We start from the raw sequence: 23,842 nt of genomic DNA, 5'->3' as shown, positions 1-23,842 counted from the left end.
GGTGATATCCGTCACACTACACCATACACTGCAGTGACCCTGACATGGCGGTGGTGGGTTACATTTACATTACTTTTACGGCATTTAGCTGACGCTCTTATGCACATTTCTTGCAGTTGATTCTACATGGCTAGCATATTGGAATTTTTTATTTTATTTTTTTCAATGGTGGACTGTGCTAAGTAAACAAATTATTTAATAAATGGCATTAAAAGTGTATAATAATACCCTAAAGGTTAGGTATTTTATTAGCTAAATCACTGTTCTGCAATTGTCAGGGTGACCCTTTAAATACCTTGAGTTGATCAGTCATTTAATAAGACCTTCTTGGTGCTCCCCAAGGTACCAACTACCTCTGTTTTTCCTCTCAACACTGAGAGAGTAAGGAGGTGTATTTTAATATGGCTATATTCTGCAAGGTTTTGCTCTATTTATGTGCAAAAAACAAATATACATCATTTATGGTGTTCAGGGGAAGACCGAACCAGCAGCTCCTCCTTTTGGCATGCATCAGATGTGGTCTGCCAACATCAAGCTTTAAAATGAATGTCCCTCCTAGGGCAGTTGTTCTTACATGTTGAAATTCCTCTTTGATCTTGAAAATGATTTAAAGAGATCAAATAAGAATTCTTCCAGTTCTGGAGGGCAGTTGTCTAGCACAGCTTGGAGGATTCTGTGCTCAAAACACTCATTAAACCTGTCCGTTAACAGGTAAGTGCAGTCAGGTGTTTTCAGTAGGTAAATCACCAAACTGGGCTGGACTACAGGACCAATGTTGTTCACTCCTAAAGTACAGTGATAAACATTACCATTTCATGTACTTCATCAAAGTTTGCTTATAGCTTATTTTCATTTGCAGTTCATTTGGCAGATCACCACTTAAAACATATATAGCAAATCAAAAACAAACAGTACAAGACAAAAAAACTGAGGTTACTAGTGTAACCCTTGTTACATTCGGAGACATGCTATCAGAGAACTAGGGTTTCACTATTAACCTTAAATTCTCAATTTCAAGCATTGACCAACTGTCGACCACCAAAGCCTCAAAAAGACTGGAACTATCTAATCTTTCTTGGGCAGGATGTGACAATTTTATGTAGACTTGCTCAATTGGCCGGTCGAACCTTCAAGAAATCTATCAAAATCTCTATGTAGGTAATGTGGTAACTAAACAAGACAAACAAAAGAAAACTAGAGGAATAAAAATGAAATGGAATTTTTATTTCTTGAGTAAAGTTGTAAATAACTGGTTTCTTTTCCCAGCTGAGGTTTCTTCTCTTCTTCTTGGAGCTCCATTCCTTAGGCCAACTCTAACTCAGGCCTTGACGTTTCTGTTAGTTTTCTACATCTGATGTGCTGCCTCCTGGGAGACACTTCAGGTCAATCACAGACTAACTGAACAAAACTGAGGCTTTGTGTTGGACAACAGTCCAGTCTGTTTTTTACATACCATAATATCGTTATTTAACAAAAAAGCACTGCATAGACTCATCACAAACAGCACAAACACTTATGCACTTATGTGTTGCTAACAGCAGTAGGCTAGCACATATGCATTCTCTCTTCCCAAAGACCCCCGGGCAGTTTGTGTTTGCCTGATTTAAAATAAACACACTCACTACTAACGATTACGCTCTTTAGTTTAGTTTAATTAGTTTAATTTAATTTAACTTTTAGTTTAATTTAACACTGCTCAGAAGCAGTGTTAAATTAAACTATTAAATTGTGCTGACATTCTACAACTGTTTCATGCACACTAATTGCTTTGTATATTATTACGGTCAAGCAATCCCTGTAGTACATAAAGAATTCATTATGTACACAATGAAAGAAAGATTTTTATATTTTACATACTCTTGACAGTAGATTAAGCAACAAGCCTATATGCTTTCTGTCATGCATAAATATTAAAAATAAACATACTGTGATATACCATGAAACCCACTGAGAATATTGTTTTTTGTTGTAGCTAACATATAATTTAATTAACATGATGAAGGAGGGTCCTGTTAAAGCTGCCTCTGATAATGCCCCCCTTTGGGATTGGGTATGTTTTTCGACCGGCTTTACATTCCACCAACACAGTACATACTTTCTTGTTGCTTCGTCCAAACAAAAGGTGGGCTTCATGTAGTGACATCGTCGAGCAGAGATATTGAAGAAATATGATGTATACCTGTGTGTTAAATTGAATGGTTCTATGTGTATGCATTTATATTTAACACTTTTAAGATAATTTGTGCTGTAGCACATTATTGGATAAGTTCTATTGTTCCTACATGTGTAAATGAAGTGACGTGTATAACAAGTCCAGTAAAACTGTATGTTTGGGGATGAACCTTATTAGGCCCATGCCATTGCTGTGCTTAAGCGGCTTTTGACTAACACTTTTTCATTCCACAAACTTATTTTCTGTGGTTGGTTTGAACAGAATTGTTTTCCTTGTTTGACTGCTACTGTCTTAGAAATGTGTACACAGCTTTCAGCCATTCCTGAAGTTGCAGTGGGACAATTGTAGGGGTGTGTGATATTGACAACAAATGATATCTCGATATTTTCTGGGATTCTGCCAGTACCTATAATTAGATGATACTTTTATCCTTTTAAAATATGTTTGTAAAACACGTCTTTCATTGTGCTAGCTTGTTCTACCTATTTATTTCCTTAAAACTGAAGCATTAAAGTAAAAATAATACAAAAACAGTGCAAGTGTTACCGACATTACAAACCTGTATCTTTTTTTTTTTTTTTTTTTTTTTTTTTTTTTTTTACATTAAATTGTAATTTAATATGAATGTACTATATTTATATTTCATGTTATCTGTAATTTTCAAAGGTTTAAAGTTTTATCATTTGACTTTGTATGTTTAAACATCCTAACAAATTCAAGATCTATTTCACTTAAACTGTAAATTATGTTACTGCCCTGTTTCTTCTAGAAGTATACAGGGGTCACACTTTCTAGCATCATCACATTTTGTTACCCCCTCTACACTTCTAGAAGAAACAATGCAGTCACATAATCTGATAATGGCTGTCTCTAACAAAATATGTGACTTCACACAAGTAGAAATCTCAAACTACCCACTGAGGTCACAGAATTCGATAGTCTCAGATTACGGTCCAACAGGTCCTTGGCTGGTTTCGACTTGTAGTGGGCAGCGGACTCCCAAAGTTTTTAATAATCTTCATATTCAGAACAGTGGTTAGTTTGCAAAAGGTAAAATAAGCTTGTTGTCAAGATGTCTTCATTTGCAACCGATTTCCAACATAGTTTGCAGAAGGCAGTTTTAAAAAAAACTGTTTTCAAAGCATAAAACACACTTCCAGGCCAAGGGCAAGCCAGGTCTAGCAACTAAATCTAACATTGCAGACTAGCAGGGTGTTGGTGCTTGTGTTTTGTCTCTTAGTGCAGTTTGTTCACTCATTTTTAACTCATTCCTATGCAGAACACTGGCTTGTGTAGTGGTAAACTTGTAGGCTATGCTTGCGCGCTGCATGGACTCCGTGCACATGCACAGTAGTCTATCCTACCAGGCTAAGGGCGCAGTGAATGTGACATTATGTACTTGATAATGTCTGCTTACACATCGTTATCAACAATTAAGGTATTATCGGAGACTATACATATCTCACACCCCTAGACAGTTGGTTGTGTGGCATGTATTAATGTATCCAAATCCGTTGGAGTGATCTCTGGGTTAATGAAAAGTTTTATGACTCGGCCGGTCAAAAGGACTGATCCCAGTGGCCATAGAGGACATGTTTAGGAACAGGAACTGTTAACACTTTTGGACTTTAGACACATAACTGGTTAAAGGTCGAGAGCAAACCAGGTCTTACAGGGTGCTGCTTTACTTTCCTGTAGCATATACCGAAGTCTTTTAGTTGGCAGAGTAGCTTAAACAGCTGCTGACAATCCAGGGCTGACACCAGGACACAGATAGACAGGCTGAACAAATAGTCAACAAGCTGCTTTGAGACGTCACCTATGTTTTTTATACTGCGTTTGTGCCCCAAATTAAATCTGAATGTAAAAAAATAAGCAGCCTGTCTTAACTTAATCTTTATTAAATTAGCATATTCAAATTGTAATAGCTTCAGCCTTAAAGTTTGGTCTACTCAATATAAGATGACTCAATCAGCAGTTAGTAGACATTGTAAATGAAATAAGTGACCAGAAATTCAATGTTATGTTTTACTGACATTTGAATCATATGAATATTTTGTACTAAATGAAGCCACCCCTCCAAGCTAGAATTATGAGGCACATGAGGTAAAGTATGTGAAACCAGCCTAAATGCACCTTTACTTTTGAAATTCTTTCCATTAAGATAACCTGGTCACAAATAAGAACGCATTCTCATTTATTAATATTTACAGGCGCTCTATTCAAAATTTCTAAAACTATTTTGTGATTTGACTTAGCAGTATAACAGCAGGAAAAGATCAGGAATTCCTCAGCCCTCAGCCCTGGGGTGAGTTGCATCACCCCAGGAGCTCTAGATGGCATAAGAATATTTTCTTTTGCTTTTATATAGACATGTTGAAGGTGTTTTGCTGTGATTCATTAGACCAAGTGTTTGCATATATGGTGGCTATTTGTAATTCATGAAAGTGGATTATGGTAATTGCATGTGAATTGTACATAAATGCACACCCAGTTTGTGAACCACTGGTATTCATGTACATACACATGTTCTACTAATAAATCTGGTTTTTACACAGCATTTTCATTTTATTTTTAATTTACTTTAACTTTTTATTTTTATTTTTTTCTTTCTACATTGATTTGTTACCTTACCTAGAACACTGTGTCTTTTGGCCAACTTATCTAAGCCTAGATAGCCTGCTACAAATCCAAAAATGGATTTAGCCTTTGTTACACCAGTTGCTTGACTTTTCTCTGTCAGACACAAGTTTGTATCAACGCTTAATATGTTTTTGAATATCACACCACCCCATTAATATTTTTTTGTTTTATTGTTTTTGGGTTTTTCTTTTAAATATAAGACCACAATATATGTTGGGCCCTTGAGCATGGCCCTTATTCCATCTGTGCCCAAATAAAACAGTAAACATTGTCTTTATCTACTGTCTTTTTAAAGGAAATGGGCTATCCATTAATACCGAACCAGTGTCTGTAATTGTGCATCAGTGTGTAAAGAGAGACACTTTTAGACAACATTTAGACACACATGCAGGCTAACTCCTCCACTTGACTTAACTTGTTTGTTTAAATAAAAATGAATATTTTGTTTCTTTAATTCTGTTGTATGTATATACAAGGGGGAAAATATCAATGCTTTAGTTAATACCTGAATTAAAGTGCAGTCAGGTCAAATGATACTCTTTTTCAGACCTTACCCACACTACGTGTAGTCAGGACCAGGTGTAAGTTTTGTTTTGTGCAGTTGCACCTAACCTTCTGCTTCTGAGGGACAAGATGAGTCTGAAGTAGGGTTGCATCAGCACGTTTCTAATCAGTTAGCAGAACATAAAGGTCAGTGGACAGCTGGAATCCCAAAAGATTTTCTTAACACCACTTGGACATCTAGCAAGTAAACACTGTTAAGTCGGCTGTAAGCTTCATCACCTCGTTGCATTGGCAAGGGGTGTTGAACATTATCTTGGAATCACTATTTTGGAATATCACTATTCTTGCCACTAATGTTGGGCTCTCTTCCTGCCGGTAAACTGCTAACTGTTACCTGCTGGAGCCCTAATTTGTAAGGGAGTAACTAATTTTCATGTATCGAACAATCTCCCCTACCCAGAGTTTCCAGTGGCCAAAAACAATAAGCTAAACCTAGACAGTTGGCTTTTCAGGGGCAGCAGAAGCACTGAGCAGGTACAAAAGCCAGAATGTTGTCTGTGGCTGTTGCCACCAATGAGTTGATATCTTTTCGTTCCTTAAAACGTGCTAGGAGTTTTCTGCTCCATCAGTTACTGCATCATATAGTATGTGCTATTGCCTCTTGTAAGAACATCTTGCTGCAAATTGCGTTGTGAAGTCACGAATCAGCCCAACAGTCTTGCGTCCAGTCACCACCATGTCAAAGTATTGTGTGCGATGGGTTGCCAGGTTGCCCACACCTGATCCTCTGGGCCAGCTGTCATTATCTTGTCAGTCTGGTTTCCCTCAGAAAATAGCTGAGGTCAAAACTGTTCAACAGCTTCTGATTTGCTGTTTCTTCAGAGTAAAAAAAAAAAAAAAGTCAGAATAAGAGAGATCAAACAGAACATGTCAAGAGAGTTTTTGGTGAGGTTCTGACCTAGGTGAAGGAGCATCACGCTCAGGCAGCTGATATTGTCTGAAATGCCAATAAGAGAATTTTGCATAGTAAGAAAATGATTACTGGACAGTAGTGTGTGTACACGAACACTTGCATTTATGTTATGAGAAAGTCAGCTGCTCACTAAATGGGGAAAAAACGCTTTACATCTGTCTTCCTCACATCTATTTCAACATGAGACATGCATTATGTATTTTCTAATACTTTACTAATACATACTAATATTATTATGCTTTTCAATTAATTAGCATTTTAACTCTAAATGGTAGAATAAGGCATTAACCTATTTAAAATCCTAGTGGTGCAAAACAAAAAAACATCCTAATGTGTGGATGTCATAGAAGTCAATACAGAGCTGTCAGTCCAGAACTGAAGAAAATATTTAACTTGCATTAGCAAGAATGAAGAGATTACATGTACACAAAGTAAAACAGCTACCACTACAATTGGGAACAGCCTCTGAGGGGCTAAAATAAGCTAGAGATTGGAAAATTGAGAACAGGCCAGGCCAGGTGACTCAAGTCAAGTGGGTTTTATTGTCATTTCAACTACATACAGAGTACACAGTGAAACGAAACAACGTTCCTCCAGGACCATGGTGCAACATAGACAGTGCATACAAAACACAAGTGCAACACAAACAAGTGCGGACAGACAACACAACACAGTACAGACAGAGAATAATAAATAATTGCCGGTAGTGTGCAAATTCTGCAGTGTGTATAAATATTGAGTCCAGTGAGGTAGTAAAGTTATTAGTGCAAGAGCAAAAAAATGCTTCCCATTTTATCTGAGAGAGAGAGAGAGAGAGAGAGAGCGAGCATGTAGCAGAAAAGACATCAGGTCAGAAGTTGAGTTGAGTTGAGAAGTCTGATGGCTTGGGGGAAGAAGCTATTGCAGAGTCTGGTCGTGTTGGACCGGATGCTGCGGTACCTTCTTCCTGATGGCAGGAGGGAGAACAGTCTGTGTGAAGGGTGGGTGGAGTCATCCACAATGCTGGTTGCTTTGCGGATGCAGCGGGCAGTGTAAATGTCCATGACGGAGGGGAGAGAGACTCCGATGATCCTCTCAGCTGTCCTCACAATGCGTTGGAGGGTCTTGCGGTCAGAGGCTGTGCAGGTCCCAAACCAGGCAGTGATGCAGCTGCTTAGGATGCTCTCTATAGTCCCCCTATAGAAGAGGGTGAGGATGGGTGGAGGGAGACGGGCCTTTCTCAGCTTCCGGAGGAAGTAGAGACGCTGCTGGGCTTTCTTGGCTGTAGAGCTGGTGTTCAGGGACCAGGTGAGGTTCTCCGCTAGGTGGACACCAAGGAACTTGGTGCTCTTAACAATCTCCACAGAGGAGCCGTTGATGTTGAGCGGAGAGTGGTCTTGTCTTGTTTTCCTGAAGTCAACAACCATTTCCTTGGTCTTCTCTACATTCCAGTGAAGGTTGTTGACTGTACACCAGTCTGTCAGCTGCTGCACCTCCTCTCTGTATGCTGACTCGTCGCCTTTGCTGATGAGACCCAGCACAGTTGTATCATCGGCGAACTTTATGATGCTGTTGGAACTGTGTTTCACAACACAGTCATGAGTCAGCAGGGTGAACAGCAGAGGACTCAGTACACTGCCCTGGGGTGCTCCAGTGTTCATTGTGATGGTGCTGGAGCTGCTGTCCCCGAACCGGACTAACTGGGGCCTCCCTGTCAGGAAGTCCAGGATCCAGTTGCAGAGGGGGGTGTTGAGGCCCAGCAGGCTTAACTTCCTGGTGAGATTCTGTGGGATGATGGTGTTGAATGCTGAACTGAAGTCTATGAACAGCATTCTGACGTAGGTGTCCTTCTCCAGATGGGTAAGGGAGAGATGAAGGGTGGTGGTGATGGCATCGTCCGTGGAGCGGTTGGGACAATATGCAAATTGCAGGGGGTCCAATGAAGAGGGTAGTTGGGTCTTGATGTTCCTCATGACTAGCCTCTCGAAGCACTTCATGATGATGGGCGTGAGAGCTACAGGACGGTAGTAATTGAGGCAGGACACCGTGAACTTCTTCGGCACGGGGACGATGGTGGTGGTCTTGAGGCACGTTGGGACAGTGGAGCTGCGCAGGGAGACGTTGAAGATGTCCGTGAGAACATCTGTCAACTGGTCTGCACACTCTCTGAGCACTCTGCCGGGGATGTTGTCTGGTCCTGCAGCTTTCCGTGGGTTGACTCTGCGCAGAGTTTTCCTCACATCCACAACACCTGTTCGTCTGGCTTGGGTGTGATCTTACTCACCAACGTGTTGTTCTGTGCCTCAAACCGTGCACAAAAGTCGTTCAGGGCATCGGGGAGGAAGGCATCACTGTCACAGGACGGTGGCATTGTCCTGTAGTTTGCGATTTCCTGGATGCCCTGCCACATGCGCCGCGTGTCACCCATGTCTTTGAAGTGGCTGTGGATTCTCTGGGCGTGTGTGTGCTTTGCCTCTCGGATGGCTCGTGACAATTTGGCTCTTGCTTTCCTTACGGCTGCCTTGTCACTCTGAAGGCCGAGTCGCGGGTCCTCAGTAGCGCACGCACCTCAGGAGTGATCCACGGCTTCTGGTTTGGGCGTGTGGTGATGGTCTTGGAGAGTAACAGCGGATGTGTACAGAATATGAAATGCCTCTACAATTTAATGAATTGAAAAACAAAATATACCTGTATCAATTTTGTTTGTTTATTTTTAGAAGTTGTTTTGTGAAATTTTAAATCAAAGGGAGGATCGTTAAATAACTCAGGTTCCACACCAAATGTTCTGTATAAAAAGGTCCCTTTATTTCACAATCAACACAAACAAACTGAAAGCATACTTGGCAAAACGCTTTCAGTTTCACAATGAGACTTGCTGTTCTTCACCACTCACACTGGATTGGGAGAGCCCATCGATCCTGGTAAGAGACAGCCGTCTCAGTAAACCACCAAGCTGGACCTGCAGTTCCACTCAGCCGACTCTCAGAAAAGGGGGAACCGTCCTTTATATCTTTAATAAAACAAAGAACTATGCGTGGGTGAGAGCGGGGGCAGAATTCATTCTTATTACAGAAGTCAAGAAAATGTAAATTACTTTTTGTACCCGTTTTATTTTGGTTTGGTAATATTAGTCACCTATGTTTTGGATATGCTTATAGTCCAAGATCAAATTAGCATGTTCAGTTTGAATTGCATAGGTAAATTACAACATAAACGTAAATCATTTTAAGTAACTGAAATACTGCATCACCACTAGCAAACAAATATAATCCTCTGACCCTGTTGTTGCACCGATGTCGGATAAGAGAGCTTGTTTTCCATACAAGATGCCATCTTCTTTTATGAGCTGCTTCCTAGAACCAGATGATAGTGGAAGTCTTAGTTTCTTTTATCAAGGTAAGTGAAGGAAAATAACCAGTATCTCTCTTCCTGTTCTTAGACGAGGCCTGAACCCTCCCCACAGAGTGAAATCCATTTGTATGACTACCTTCACACAACAAGAAATAGAATTTCTACGGAACCATGGGAATGAGGTAACATATACTAAAACTAAATTAAACCACTACTGTTGCAGTTGATTCTGCTTTTTTTCAGAGCAGTAATTGTGCATGAAAGCATACACAGTAGTACTAGTAACAGTGCAGTGCGATGGTCAGTCTCTGATCTGCTCATAGAGGCATCTGCTTGCCCTGGTGAAATGGAGCAATGTATGTGTTTGCAGCTAGAATGTAAGACTGTTCTGTTGCTGTTCTGCAATATCTGTTTACATGTATAAGCATTTTGTGTCTCGTTATAAGTGCTTTTCAGCAAGTCCGCTGACAATAAACATTTACAAGACATTAATTTTATAACAAGACATTTATTTATATAAGCTGGTTAACCAGGTCTTTGTCAACATAGTGTGTGTTGAGTTTGTGCTATTTCTCATTATTACACAATTTTTTGGATATCTATGGTTTGATTTCATTTTCTTTGTGTGTGTTGTGAGAATGTCATGTCAGTGGCGCCTTTTATATATAAATATAGATATATTAGAAAATTGGTGACGTGTTCAATGCATATTTCACAAACTGTATAGTTTATATCCAGGCGAGCCCAAAGTGCATGATCACACACTGGCATAATTAGCCTAAAAGCCCAGATTCTAGCCACAACATTTTTCTCTTAGTCACGTATACATTGCTTTAATAACAAGTGCATTTAGCCGTTAGAAGAGCAATGAATATAAAAAGCTTCTCTACCAATGGCTAAAAAAGACTGGTCCATACCTCCAACAGGCACTGTCTTTCTAGATTGCTAGCAGCTAATGTTATTTAACTTTTTTATGTTTTTTTTTTTTGTTTGTTGTTTTTTTTCCAGCAAACAAAATCCAGTCACATTGTAGCTAGGCTAGTTGTCTTTACTGTGTAGTCTTTGTAACTTAAACAGTATAACTAACAGGGATGGACAATAACAATTGATTCTACTTTAAGATAAATATTGTTTGGTTTTTTTGGGGGTTTTTTTTTAAGTGGTGGTAAAAAATGGTATTGAATGTTTTAAAAAACAGGTCACAAGAGCCCGTAGGAGCCATTTAGCATTAGCATACTGTCATTAGAAAGTCTTTTTTTTTTTTTTTAAATCTTAGACTATTAAATCTTTTTATGTGAAGCTGTTGGCATTGCAAATATTACTTCTGTGTCTGCTTGGCTTTGCGGATGTAAGTGATGGGAATACAGTAAATAAGTGGTCTATAAATCTGTCAAATGCAGTTAAGTTTGTTGGGCTTGGGGCTCACTTGAGTGTTGCTATAATTCAAGGGGTTCAAGCATGCAGTTTAGATTTTTCTAACATTGCGGTTACAATACTTTTCTTATAGTTGTGCAAAAATATAATTTTTCAAACTAGTTTTTGGGTTTTCATTCGATTAACGCAAAGTTGGTCTTTGTGCTAACTTTACACCCTGTAGGTTTTTGAAAATAAATAAATAAATCAAACATGGTGACTGCACTTACTACTTATTATGCAAAAGGCAATATGTCAGAATGTATGAACTACAGCATATATCAGCTTCAGAGAGCGATGCTAAACAGTTATGACAAACGGTAAACTGGCTTCCAACTGGCTTCTTATCTATTTTCTGTAAAAAAGGAAACAAGATCTTACTGAGAACTTACTGAGGCTTCAGTTGTGTGAATCTTGTCTTATTGAAAATCATCAAATGGTTAAGTTTTGACCACTAAACAGCTGTGCAAGTCCATGTACTGCCAATATCTGTGTGGGAAGAAGAATCCACATTAACACAAAACCTCATTGTGCACATTAAGCCTCATTGTCCAGAAGGAGTTTCTGAGTGTCCACTGGTCAGTATTACACAAAACCTAGGCGGATGCACAAATCAATCATGTACAGATGAAAGGCAGATAATAGACACACAAATCCACCAGTTAGACACGACGAGAGGCAGTAGACAAGTTTCTTGATTCTTTCTTCATAGTCTTACAACTCAGATGCAATTAAAAGAGTGGACTCTACAGTTTCGGGAAATGTTTAAGCTGTATTTCTGCATTATGTTAAACATGTTATTAGAAATGTTGACATTAAATTTGACATGCAGATTGGTCAGGAGCCAGGCTGTGGGACCGTGTATGTAATATGTGTACGTGCACATGTTATGGTCGAAAGTTTTTTGTTAGGAATTGTCACTTTGCACCCACATTTTTTTTTAATGTTTCATATAATTCCTATTTAGTTCTCATGAAATTGGGGTTGTATATGCTATGGTAGGTTTCTATGCACGTGTGGGAATGAGTGCTTCAGTACGTAGTTTAGCTACTGTATAATTTGTTTAACTGTCTTAGTGGGAACTGGTGTCTGTGTGTGCCTGTATACCATGTTAATTACTTTTTTTTTTTTTTTTACTTTTCAGTTGTCAAATTAGTCAAAATTGTTACAAGGTTTCATTCATTACTACTTAGGTTTGTATATTTAATTTCCTAATTCTAATTCTTTTTGCTTTTCTTGCATTCTTTTTTGCTGTCTGGTGTTGACCAGAAGAGGATGTTTGTTTCGGGTCGTATTGGTTCGTCTAGCTTCCCCTTGCTCGCGGGGGCGTTTCTTGCTTATTTGGTGTTGGACCAGTGTTTCTGTAAAGCTGCTTTGTTAAAAGCAGAGCAGTTATCCTACGCAAAGATCTGAATTCTGGCATCCTTCTAGTTGTGAATGTTTCTTTTAATATCCCCAGATTAATTGCATGCCTTTGCATCAGTTTCAGTTTTGACTTCTAAGCCATATCATGGCCATGTAAAACCACTTAACAAAAAGTGCCCTGCTTCAGTGAGAATGTGTTGGAGAGAATGAAGCTTTTGGGGTCTCCTTGGTGTCACATTTTGTGTGTCTGTGTTTTTATTCAGTGTTAAAATAAAATCTATTTTGGTGTTATGCTTGTGCAGGTATGCAAACGGATATGGTTGGGCCTGTATGATGACAGAACCTCAGCCATCCCGGACTTCAGGGAACCCCAGAAAGTCAAAGAATTTCTCCAGGAAAAATATGAGAAGAAGCGATGGTGAGCAATGAATATTTAAATTAGAAAATACAGTGACTTCTTGGCAACATATGCAGTCGCAATACATTTTTCAACAATTATTACAAATGAGATTTATTAGCAAAATATACAAGCTTTTTTTCAATAAACCAATCAAACATAATGTAAATGTTTCAACACAACTAATCTAACAAGTAGTTCCTCCAAATGTAACACAAAATGCAGACTGTTATGTAGTGTCATCTCTGATTCTCTAGTCAGTTATTATGTTAGCATTGTGTCAGCTACTCTAAACCATCGTGCTCCTTTTAGAACATTTAGAACAGCTTAAAAACGTAAGGGTTTCTGCTAGAGCATCTCAGCAGGAAAAGACTGTATATGCACTGGCTTATAAAGAGATGTTTCTTGCTATAAGCACGCCATTAAAAAGACCAAGACTGAATATTATACTACGGCTGGCTACAACTGCCAGGGAAATATTAACTTTTTTTTTCCTACTGTCAATATATTGTTGAAGCCTGCTTATAGGTTTCCCTTAGCTCAGTCATTAGAATTCTGTTGTTTTCTTTGTCTCTCCTGTAGACAGTCTTTTTCTGTTTTGTTGCTAGGCTTATCAAGGTATCTAGATCTGCAAGTTGCCTTTTGGATCCTATGCCAGTCATCCCTCTCTTTGCCCTTAGAAATGGTCATCAATTAGATCTGTTTTTGTCTCTTCAAACGTATTGATTTGTATTACAGGAACTTTGTTGGAATGGTTTGGGGCCTACTTTACAGATTACTTTGACAACCTTGTTTTTTTCTTCTTTCTCCATCTCTTTCTCTTAGGTATGTTACATCAAAGCAAGCTAAGGTGGTAGCCTCAGTCCATGCCTCTATTTCAGGTTCCTCTGCCAGCAGCACCAGCAGTACTCCTGAGGTGAGACCCCTCAAAACACTGCTAGGAGACACAGCACCTGCCCTACATCTCAGCAGAAGCACACCTAGCCAGGTAATACACTTACTTGTGGGAAAAGCACATGGTGTTTCTACTTCTGCTGTCATTCTTGATTGTTAGAAATCCAAGCAAAAACATGAAGCTTTAAAGATTTATGTAACTTGAGATTTCATAAAACTTAACACGTTTTCCTTAAAAATAACAAGAATGCCTTAAAAAACTTCCTAAAACCCCCCTAAACAAAAAGGTCCTCCAAAACAAACAAAAAACCCACAGACAAAACATAAAGGACGTACCGCATAAAGCAAATCACTTATCACCAGTAAGAATTGAAAGACCGGAATTTTATATAGGTCTGGTGTATCCCCAGGACAACCCAGTAAACCCATGTTTTATCTCCTGAAAACTGCAAAAAAATAATTAGTGGTAAAAGCCAGGACGAGCATCATAAAAGAAGAATGTAACAGTTAGGTAGTGTCCCTAGGTTATCTGCTTGATGCTAGCTAGAGATGTTCAACCAAATATTAACTGTTTGTTTTCTGTTATCTGTTCCTTTATTTGTCCCCACAGCACCATGTTTTAAAAACACATTTAGCATTTGCATATATCAGTAATAAAATCTGAAATTCTAATGTCAACTCTCTTTTTTTTTTTTCTTTTTTTTTTTTTTTTTTCTTTTCTAAAATGCAATTTGTGTATGGCAAAAACAAAAAAATGCCTTAGCTGTTCCAGTACATTTGGAAGAAACTATAAAATGATGTGATTACTTGTATGTTTACTATAAATTGTTCCTTCCCATTCACCATAATTTCCCTTGCTCTGTCTAAAGTTTTGTTTTTTCCTTTCATGTTTTCTCCCTCTCAGTCCCCGGTAGTGTTGCATATTCCGATGACTCAGCAGGACAGAAAATTTGATCTGCTTAGTGATTTTGTCGGAGACATCTTTGTGACTTCACCATCTCAGGCCACAGGCAGCACAAACTTTGCCAACTTTGCACATTTCAGTAGCCATCCAGGTAAAAAGACACACAGCTGTGTACATGTCAACTGCTATCTGTCTTAGTCTCTTTCTTATGCTGTCTCCCTTTTTCACTCTTACAAACATTTTTCAACAGCTGTTGTAGTAGAATCTATTGATCTATTGATTATTGAAGCGTTTAATTGATAATTTGGATTATGAAACTCTCGATTATCAATTAGATTTTATGTAGCTCTCAGCTTTTAAATTTGGCTTGTTTTTTATAGGTTGTTTTTACATATTTGCTAACTAACAATGAAGACAATACAGATGAATGACGTCTTCAAAAATAGTGTTTTAAAGTGCCTTTCTGCAAATATTAAAGGTACATAAAACTCTTGTTTTTCCTGTCAAAATTTTAAATCAAGGATGTGCAAAGTATTATTTTATGGTTGCTACAAAACTAAATCGGGTTTCCCCTAATTATTCAAATCAGCATAAAAGGAAAAGGCAGACACATGTTGTTTGATGCGCGCTGTACAAACAACTCCTAGTCAGTGCAAGAAACACACACGATTACGTCACCAAAGAAGGGATTATTAAATTTGTTGGCAATTAATGTGGTCGTTGATGAAGTTGGTTAGTTGTTGCAGCTCTACTACCTATTAGAACTCTTGCCTAAAAGGAAAGAAAATATGGACACGCAGGAAAAAAGTTGTATGCCTGTAATGTAAATTGAAAGGACATTAAGAATAATGCACAAACTTGTGTATATAGACTCACCAAACACTTTATTAGATACTATTAGATATTTATACTAATACTGGGTTGGTCCTTCCTTTGCTTTCAAAATGACCAATTCTTCATAGCATTGTATCTGTAAGATTTAGTGAAACTTCCATTGATTCTACAAATCTACTTTTCTGCAACATTGTAAAGACTTTCTATATTTCAATTCAGTGACTGGGAAGGCCACTGAAGATCACTGATCATGAAAGCAGTTTGAGAGGGATTTGGTCATAGATTCATACAGTTGATCCCAAATTCTTGGTTTTCTGCTTTACTGTCCAGTTTTGGTGAGCCTGTGACCACTGCAGCCTTAAATTTCTGTCCTTTGCTGACAAAAAGGAAACCTGACATGGTCATCTTTTAAAAATGGGTCAAACAAGTAGTTTCTTCAAATTCAACCCAATGTTATTGCAATTATATGGATTTTTACTATGTATTTAATTGTTGCCTTTTTTATACCCACAAATGCAAACAAAATAAAATGCTAACCTGGAACTAGCTTATTAAAACAAAATATTGAACAAGTTTTGAACTGAAGTATTACATTTTTAATATTTTGCACAGCTCTAATTTGGACTAGATGTGATTGGACTTTTTAATCAGTTTGAACCAAATGTGATGATGATCCTGTTTTTTCTACCATTTGTAATCCCTTATTCCATGTTTGTTTGTTTGATCCAGCAGCACAAAATGGTAACGCTAGCACGGACTTTGCAAAATTTGGTGAATTTGGGAATTCTGTTGCTGCGGCTGCACCAACTGTTGCACTTTCATCTGCCCCACAAGCATCATTTCAGCCAGCAGAAACAGGTACCACACACATGCAGCATTTATTACACGCAATGAGTAGCCTCATAATCATCATTTTAGTTTTTGCGCGTGTGCACATTTTCTACAAAATCACTTCAAAGGGTGTATGCTAAAGTTAAAACCACATGGTCAGTTAGTTGATTTTATGAAAGATTAACAAATTCTTCCACAGAAACCATACCTGAATATTTTTGCAAATTACACTTTCTATTTAATTGCTGTATTTAATGTATCAGTAAAACATAATTTGATGTTACGTAGTCCTTTTGGTTCTGTGTCACATTACGCGTTTTATTTATTTTCTTAACATGTTAATTTCATCAATGGAGCTGTAATTGTGACTGTGACTTTAGTAATATGAAAAAACATCTTGAAGGGTATAAAATGTGGTAAATAGCATTGGTCAGAGTTCAAAATGAGAGTTTAATAGACTGCCTGACCTTAACTAATCATTGCTTGCCACTTGTCTTGTAGAGGTGAGACTAAAAAAGTAGCAGCTCCCTACCAAGCTGCAGTAGCTTATTGGACAAGCAAAAATAAGATGAGGCAAAGTTTTTGCTGTAGGCTATTTATTAAGAAGGTCTATTGTGCGGGAAAGGTCATTGTGTTATGTGCAGAATGACAAACAAATGGCTGTCAAAATGAGCTTATGCTTAGGCAGCATTATGGAGAATTTGTATTTATTTGTTTACAAACTGCTCTAACCTGCCTTCAAAGCCATCTTAAAGGAACTAAGACTTGAAAGGGAAGAATGAGAAGGTGCAACATTTGTAGAGTTGGCATGGGTGAGCAACTAGTCAGGTTCCTCTACAGCTTGTTCAAAACCTCTAAAAGCAATAGTCTGTATGTTTTAAGGATTTGGGGACCTCTGTGATGAGAGTGTGTGATTGCAGTAACATGATTTTTAAAGAATTTATTTGTAAATTATGGTGGAAAATAAGTATTTGGTCAATGACAAAAGTTCAACCCAATACTTTGTAACTTAAGTCCTCACCAGGTTTGTACACACTGTAGCTGGTATTTTGGCCCATTCCTCCATGCAGATCTCCTCTAGAGCAGTGATGTTTTGGGGCTATCGCTGGGCAACACTGACGTTCAATTCCGTCCACAAATTTTCTATGGGGTTGAGGTCTGGAGACTGGCTAAGCCATTCCAGGACCTTGAAATGCTTTTTACAGAGCCACTCATTTGTTGCCCGAGCAGTGTGTTTGGGATCATTGTCATGCTGGACATGTACTGTCTTAAGCAGGGGGACATGCCTGGCATTGCAGGATTTGAGTCCCTCTCGGCGTAGTGTTACTGATTAATCCAGGTAATGTGTTACCATTAATACAGGTAACTAGTGGAGGACAGAAGAGCATCTTAAGAGCTTACCGGGGCATTTAGCCCCCACTGCAGGCTGAGGGACCTGTTCCATAAACCATGAAGATGGTTTAGTGACCGTAATACAACAATACAACAGCTTAGCAAATAGTCATTTTGAGAACTTTAATTATCTCTAACTGTTTTTGTTTATATTTCGTAAATTGTTTAGATTTAATGTAGCATTGGTCAGTTATTAGTTCCTAAAATAGACATGGTCATGTTTCAGGTGGAAGTTCCATGCTTATATAAAGGTACACATTTTCTTGCTAGAAAATACAACTAAAAGTTGAAGTATGAGGCAGCATCCTTAAAATCATACAAATTACCTTTTAGTCTCTGCTTTTTATATAGTAAAAATACTAGGTTTACTAGATTCATATTTAATTCATAGATGATAAATATGGGGTACTACCTTACCATTAAAATACATTATATTAATGTATGAAATAGTAAAGGTAAGTAACCTTTCCAGACATTGCATAGGGTTGATTAATATAGCCCCAGGTGATTCCTTCATACGAGCTCTGGACTGTTCTGAGGTCTGGACAAAGTAGATAATACAGCAATATGTTTACCTAGTATACTTTGCATACTAGTCCTATTAGGTAATATATGGTTATTAGCTCTGACAAGCTGAATGTGATTAACTCTCTGAAGTCTACGGACACGCTGGCACATCAAATTCGATGATTCTTGATGTTTCTATGAATATTGTTGCAATAATGTAGCGATGCAGATGCATGTGACTCCCATCCAGACTTATGAGGCTATGAAGACCAGTGGGTTTGTTGGTCAGCCATCTGCCTCTCGTCTGTAATTGTTGGATTCTTGTTACCGTTATTCAGGATTTCTGCATATGGTTGTGTATAGAGCAATTGAATTAATTCCCCCAATTTCTATCACGATTCATGGGTGAAAAGATTGCCTAGTCTTTACACAAGGAAGCAGTTATTGACAAATAATACTCTCTAGACGGCTCCTTTTGCACAAAGCAAGTACTTTGATCATAGTCTAATGGTATTGAGCCATTGTCAAATTTTTCTGCTACTAAAAGGTATATGTGTGTAACTTAACGTAACTTAATCTTATGGAACCATACTTTTAGGCTTAAATTTAAAGGTTATTTTAAGGTTCCAATTGATTGGGGTAGTAGTTTAAAAAGGTTATTTATAATAATTTCAAACAGCTTTTTTACATTTCAGTTTTTCTTAAAATACAAAATATTATAACACTCTGAGTCTACAAAGTAGGCTGCTTTGCAAGCAGTGTTCTCAGCATCCAGTGGCTTGCATTTTATTGGAGAACAAGAATAAAGAATACAGGGACGGTGGCGCAAAAGGTAACCAAGCAATGTGGACGTTCCTGCAGTTCTGTGCAACACTCAATGCAGTGTAATTCTTTTAATAGGCTCTTATGGATTAAATGTCACAACTGTATTTGAGAAAGGGTACTCTCAGCAAAGCTACATTTATTTAAAAAAGCCAAGGTTGAAGCAAACTTCTCAGGGATTGGATTACACTTAGGCTAGTTCTGGGCTGTCGGTCATTGTCTTCACTTCACAAAGGCTGAACGAGGGGGAGGTTTGCCTACTTGGGACGAAGGTGGCCACAATTTTGTTTGAGTTGTTACCTTGTCAAAGCGTGCTGCTGCAGTGTAAATTTATAGCCACCATAGTGTGTACCATAGTGTAATTCTCCTAGGGCATGTATTTTAATTGTGAAAGTAGATTATTTTTTTTTTTTCTTCAGTAAAGATGATCTGCAAAATACACTTTGTGTATTAATACGTCTATTAATACATTTTTGGACATGTATACCATCTCAATCCTGTTCGCTTATTCACGTCATGCTTAAGTTCAGGTTGGCAGCAGTAAGAGAATGACAAAATGCCAAACAACTCTGCTTTTTGAAAAATGTACCCACATTTACCCATGGCAAAACAAAAGCAGTGTGCCAAATGTGATCTGAACCTGGCATACTGTGGTAGCACAACAAGAAGTCTCGCCTACATTGTGAGGAACAGAAGCTTTCTATTACCAGAAAAAGGTATTAAAATTCATAGACTTTGTGGTGGAAATCTGTGAAAGAGTGATGAAGCAGACAAGGGAATATGCATTGAGTAGCAAGTTTAATGAATCTGCACGCAGCTCGTGACCACGATACAGATTGCCTCAATTGTATTTAACATGCATACTTATAGTAATATCCCCCTCCCACCCTCACATGTTGCATACGCATCCTGAACTCATGACTCACGACACCTGGCACCTCCTAAGAAGGAGTGTATGTGATTAATACTGGTGGTGTGTGACCTCTGGCACACTTTTCTGCCTATTGTTGATAGATTTAAGACACTGTGACCCTGAGTGTGAGGGTGAGTCTGGGAACAACGTGAGTAACTGCTCTGTTTCAGCTAATGCTTATCCATATGTTTCTTATCTGGCCTCGGGTGGCGCCAGACATAGTATCAGAATGTACCGTACAACTGTGCAGCAGCTTATATAGAACAGAACATGATTTACGCATACAAAATATTAAGTGGATACAAGATTAAATGAATACATTATGAATCAGCATGACAATATTTTTCATGACATTTCCCTCTTTGATTCTTAATAATCATTTAAACTTGGTTAATAAACATTTCCCTAAGGCCCTCAAATTGTCCATCATCCTCAGATCCCAGTGTGGCTGGGGAACCCGACAAGGCTGCAGCTTGCACCTGTATGGCTCTGGAGACGCATCGTCCCAGTAAGGAGAAAAAACATAACTAGGATCAGAATAGTCAGTATCGTCATTACAATTGGAGCTATTAATGACCATAATCGAAGCATTTCATGACCTAATAAGGCTGACAACCAGTCCCACCATCCCCCTTGCATAGTATCCGAGGGAGTGACTGCTTTACGCATGTGATGCATGTAATCAGTGATGTTGGCACTGAAATCTGACAGGTGGAAGCAGCACAAAGAATTTACCATCTTACACACACACCCTTGTTGTGCTGTGAGGAGGTCTAACACCATGCGGTGCTGTAATACTGCTGCCCGTATGGCCTGCTGTTCTTGCTTCAATGCCTCTATAGCACCAGCAGTGTCATTTACTGTTACCATAAGTTCATAAGCCAATCCATTAAGTTTCACCAGAGTTGCTGCTGTCCCTATTCCAGGAAGAAGTGACCACCCGATAGTGTCCCCAAGAGCAGTGAATGGTTCCATCAGGCGGTACTGGCCATAGTGAGTGCCTTGAAGTGATCTTTTTGTCCTTGTATGTGACCCCTGAGGCTGTCCCGTGACTTGAAGACTGAAAACCATGGATCTGGGCAGGACAGCTCCCTCATAGCAGTACCCTGTCCAGTTCTTGGGAAGCTGTCCCTAGGCCCATTATGATGCGACAACCTAGCACCTGTGATTCGTCCACGTGTGCTGTTATCATTTGACGCAGAGGATTATCAAAAGCATGTTTGCACAGGTAGTCTCGCCCACTGGATGTATAACTTAGAGGTTTGTGTCCTACTTTGGCAAGTCCAATGCCAGAGGCAGGTCCCTCAGTCTCCCATTGGATATGTCCGTGCTGTTGTAGTTCCGGAGCAGTAGACGCCCCACCCCGGTATTCTTGACAGTCCCCGAGTGCCCATAGTGGCTGGCCTCGCCGAAAACGCCCTATAGCACGGGTCTGACCTAAGATGGGGTATGCTGTGTTTCACTGTCCTCCACCGGTGGTGCCCTCTTGCAGTGCATGTGATGCACCCACGTTCCTCGCCCTTCAATCTTCACAGCTGTGTGTGTGACCAGCAGCACGTGATGTGGGCCCGTCCACCTTGGTAGGTTCCACCTCCTTCTCCGCAGGTCCTTCAAGAGGATCCAGTCTCCTGGCTGGAAGTAGTGCAGTGGACTCTCAGCTGGACCTGGTAACACTGCTTTCACCTGTATGCACGAATTGAGTCCTGTTATCACTTGAAACTCTGCTTGGCAGCCCCCACCTTGGAATGATTTCTCTCAGGAAAGCCTTTGTGACTGCTGCTCCATCCTGTTTTCCTGTTGGAAAAGCCTCAGACCATTTACTGAACATGCATACACAAACCAGCAAGTATTTTTCCCCTTCAGCCGGAGTAAGTTGTACAAAATCAATTTGCCAGTGCTGAAATGGTTCAGTTGCTGGGGGGTGGCCAGCAAGTGGGGCTGCTGTGAGTCCTTAGCCACGAGTTGTGTTTTGTGCGCACACTAAACATTTGGAACCAAAAATTGGATGAGTGTAGTGATGCCTAGTGCATACCACTGCTTTGTTATGCTGTGGACTATTCACCCTTTGCTCATGTGGCTCCGCCCATGAGCAATTTCAATTAGCCTCTACTGACAGGATCCTGGGCTGCTGAATCAGCAGCGCATTTTATTATTGCAATTGCAGCTTGTAACAAAATGGCTTCTAGGAGGTCACTGACTAATGAACGGTGTTTGATTTTGCTTCCTGAGCTAGTTAGGAAGTTTCTGTGTTTCCATATGGTTCCAAAATCATGTGACACTCCTCAAGCATATCTGGAGTTAGTCCAGATATGTACTGTTTGCCTTCAGCTATTTTGCATGCTTCGGTTAAGGCTACAAGCTCTGCTGCTTGTGCTGAGCATGATGAGGGTTAAGGCTGTGTTTGGAGCACCTCTGTTGCTGAGACCACAGCATATGCTACTCTTTCAAAGGATACTGATGCTGTTTAGGTCTTTAGTCTGATTTTGGCATAATACGAATTGGTTCACAATTCTGAATCAGTCCCACATCATGTTTGCCCTGAGCCCAGAGGGTGTGAGTCAGTGCTGATGGCTCCTCCTCAGTTGGGGTGAGCGCAGCACCCATGAATGACTCATTCTGTGTGAACAGCTCCACTGTTCGGCTCGCTAACAGCCTGTATGTGTACTGTTTTTTCCATGCACTAGCAAGTCAAGTCAAGTCAAGTCAAGTGGGTTTATTGTCATTTCAACTACATACAGAGTACACAGTGAAACGAAACAACGTTCCTCCCGGACCATGGTGCAACATAGACAGTGCATACAAGACACAAGTGCAACACAAACAAACAAGTGCGGACAGACAACACAGTACAGACAGAGGATAATAAATAATGACTGTAGTGTGCAAGTTGTGCAATGTGCGATAAATAGAGTCCAGTGAGGTATTAAAGTTATCAGTGCAAATGCTTGTGCAAAAAATGCTTCCCATGTTATCTGGGATAAATGGTTGGAAAGAGAGAGAGAGGGAGAGAGGGAGAGAGGGAGAGAGAGAGAGAGAGAGAGAGAGAGGGAGAGTGTAAGATATCAGTTCAGGAGTTGAGTTGTGTTGAGGAGTCTGATGGCTTGGGGGAAGAAGCTGTTGCAGAGTCTGGTCGTGTTGGACCGGATGCTGCGGTACCTTCTTCCTGATGGCAGGAGGGAGAACAGACTGTGTGAAGGGTGGGTGGAGTCATCCACAATGCTGGTTGCTTTGCGGATGCAGCGGGCGGTGTAAATGTCCATGACGGAGGGGAGAGAGACTCCGATGATCTTCTCAGCTGTCCTCACAATGCGTTGGAGGGACTTGCGGTCAGAGGCTGTGCAGGTCCCAAACCAGGCAGTGATGCAGCTGCTTAGGATGCTCTCTATGGTTCCCCTATAGAAGAGGGTGAGGATGGGTGGAGGGAGACGGGCCTTTCTCAGCTTCCGGAGGAAGTAGAGACGCTGTTGGGCTTTCTTGGCTGTAGAGCTGGTGTTCAGGGACCAGGTGAGGTTCTCCGCTAGGTGGACACCAAGGAACTTGGTGCTCTTTAGCAGTGGGGCTAAAGAAAACTCTGGGGTTGCCAGTCACGCAGACGACTAAGCCATGCAGCCCATGGCTCCACCTTCTCCCACTGATCACTCCATGCGAGTGTGGAAGTGCTCAACATTTCTCTGTCTACCTTCAATAAAAATTCAGCCTCATAATCAGAATCAGGCCCGTCTGACACATGAGCCGTACAATGTAGTCAAGTCAAGTCAAGTCAAGTGGGATTTTATTGTCATTTCAACTACATACAGAGTACACAGTGAAACGAAACAACGTTCCTCCAGGACCATGGTGCAACATAGACAGTGCACATAGACTGTGTGTTTCATTGTTTCTCCTGCGCTGTCCAGACACTGCCACTCTTAAGCATACCCCGGAATACCTGGGTCATACTGAACCAT

At 39.8% G+C, this 23,842-nt stretch overlaps 1 protein-coding gene and 1 long non-coding RNA gene across 3 annotated transcripts in view; one reads left to right on the top strand and one right to left on the bottom strand.

Moving 5' to 3' along the window:
* agfg1a (ArfGAP with FG repeats 1a) overlaps positions 1-23,842 on the top strand; it is a 41,412-nt gene that overhangs the window by 4,897 nt on the left and 12,673 nt on the right. The window contains exons 2-6 of one of the 2 annotated variants that reach the window (XM_072690693.1): positions 9,712-9,805; positions 12,704-12,819; positions 13,624-13,786; positions 14,597-14,747; positions 16,163-16,288. In XM_072690693.1, the coding sequence (XP_072546794.1) occupies positions 9,712-9,805; positions 12,704-12,819; positions 13,624-13,786; positions 14,597-14,747; positions 16,163-16,288 (650 nt within the window). Of the gene's footprint in view, positions 1-9,711; positions 9,806-12,703; positions 12,820-13,623; positions 13,787-14,596; positions 14,748-16,159; positions 16,289-23,842 lie in introns of both variants that reach the window. The other variant, XM_072690692.1, reaches the window with a different exon arrangement.
* LOC140564985 (uncharacterized) lies at positions 9,189-11,595 on the bottom strand. The gene is made up of 3 exons (XR_011980567.1): positions 11,429-11,595; positions 9,551-9,625; positions 9,189-9,282 (listed from the first exon to the last, which is right to left on the bottom strand). It is a non-coding gene; the product is annotated as an uncharacterized lncRNA (long non-coding RNA).

This window comes from Salminus brasiliensis, chromosome 11, assembly GCF_030463535.1.
Source record: "Salminus brasiliensis chromosome 11, fSalBra1.hap2, whole genome shotgun sequence".
Classification (NCBI taxonomy): Eukaryota; Metazoa; Chordata; class Actinopteri; order Characiformes; family Bryconidae; genus Salminus; species Salminus brasiliensis.
The sequence above is the reverse complement of the archived record's forward strand: the minus strand, read 5'-3'. Positions and strand labels throughout refer to the sequence as shown.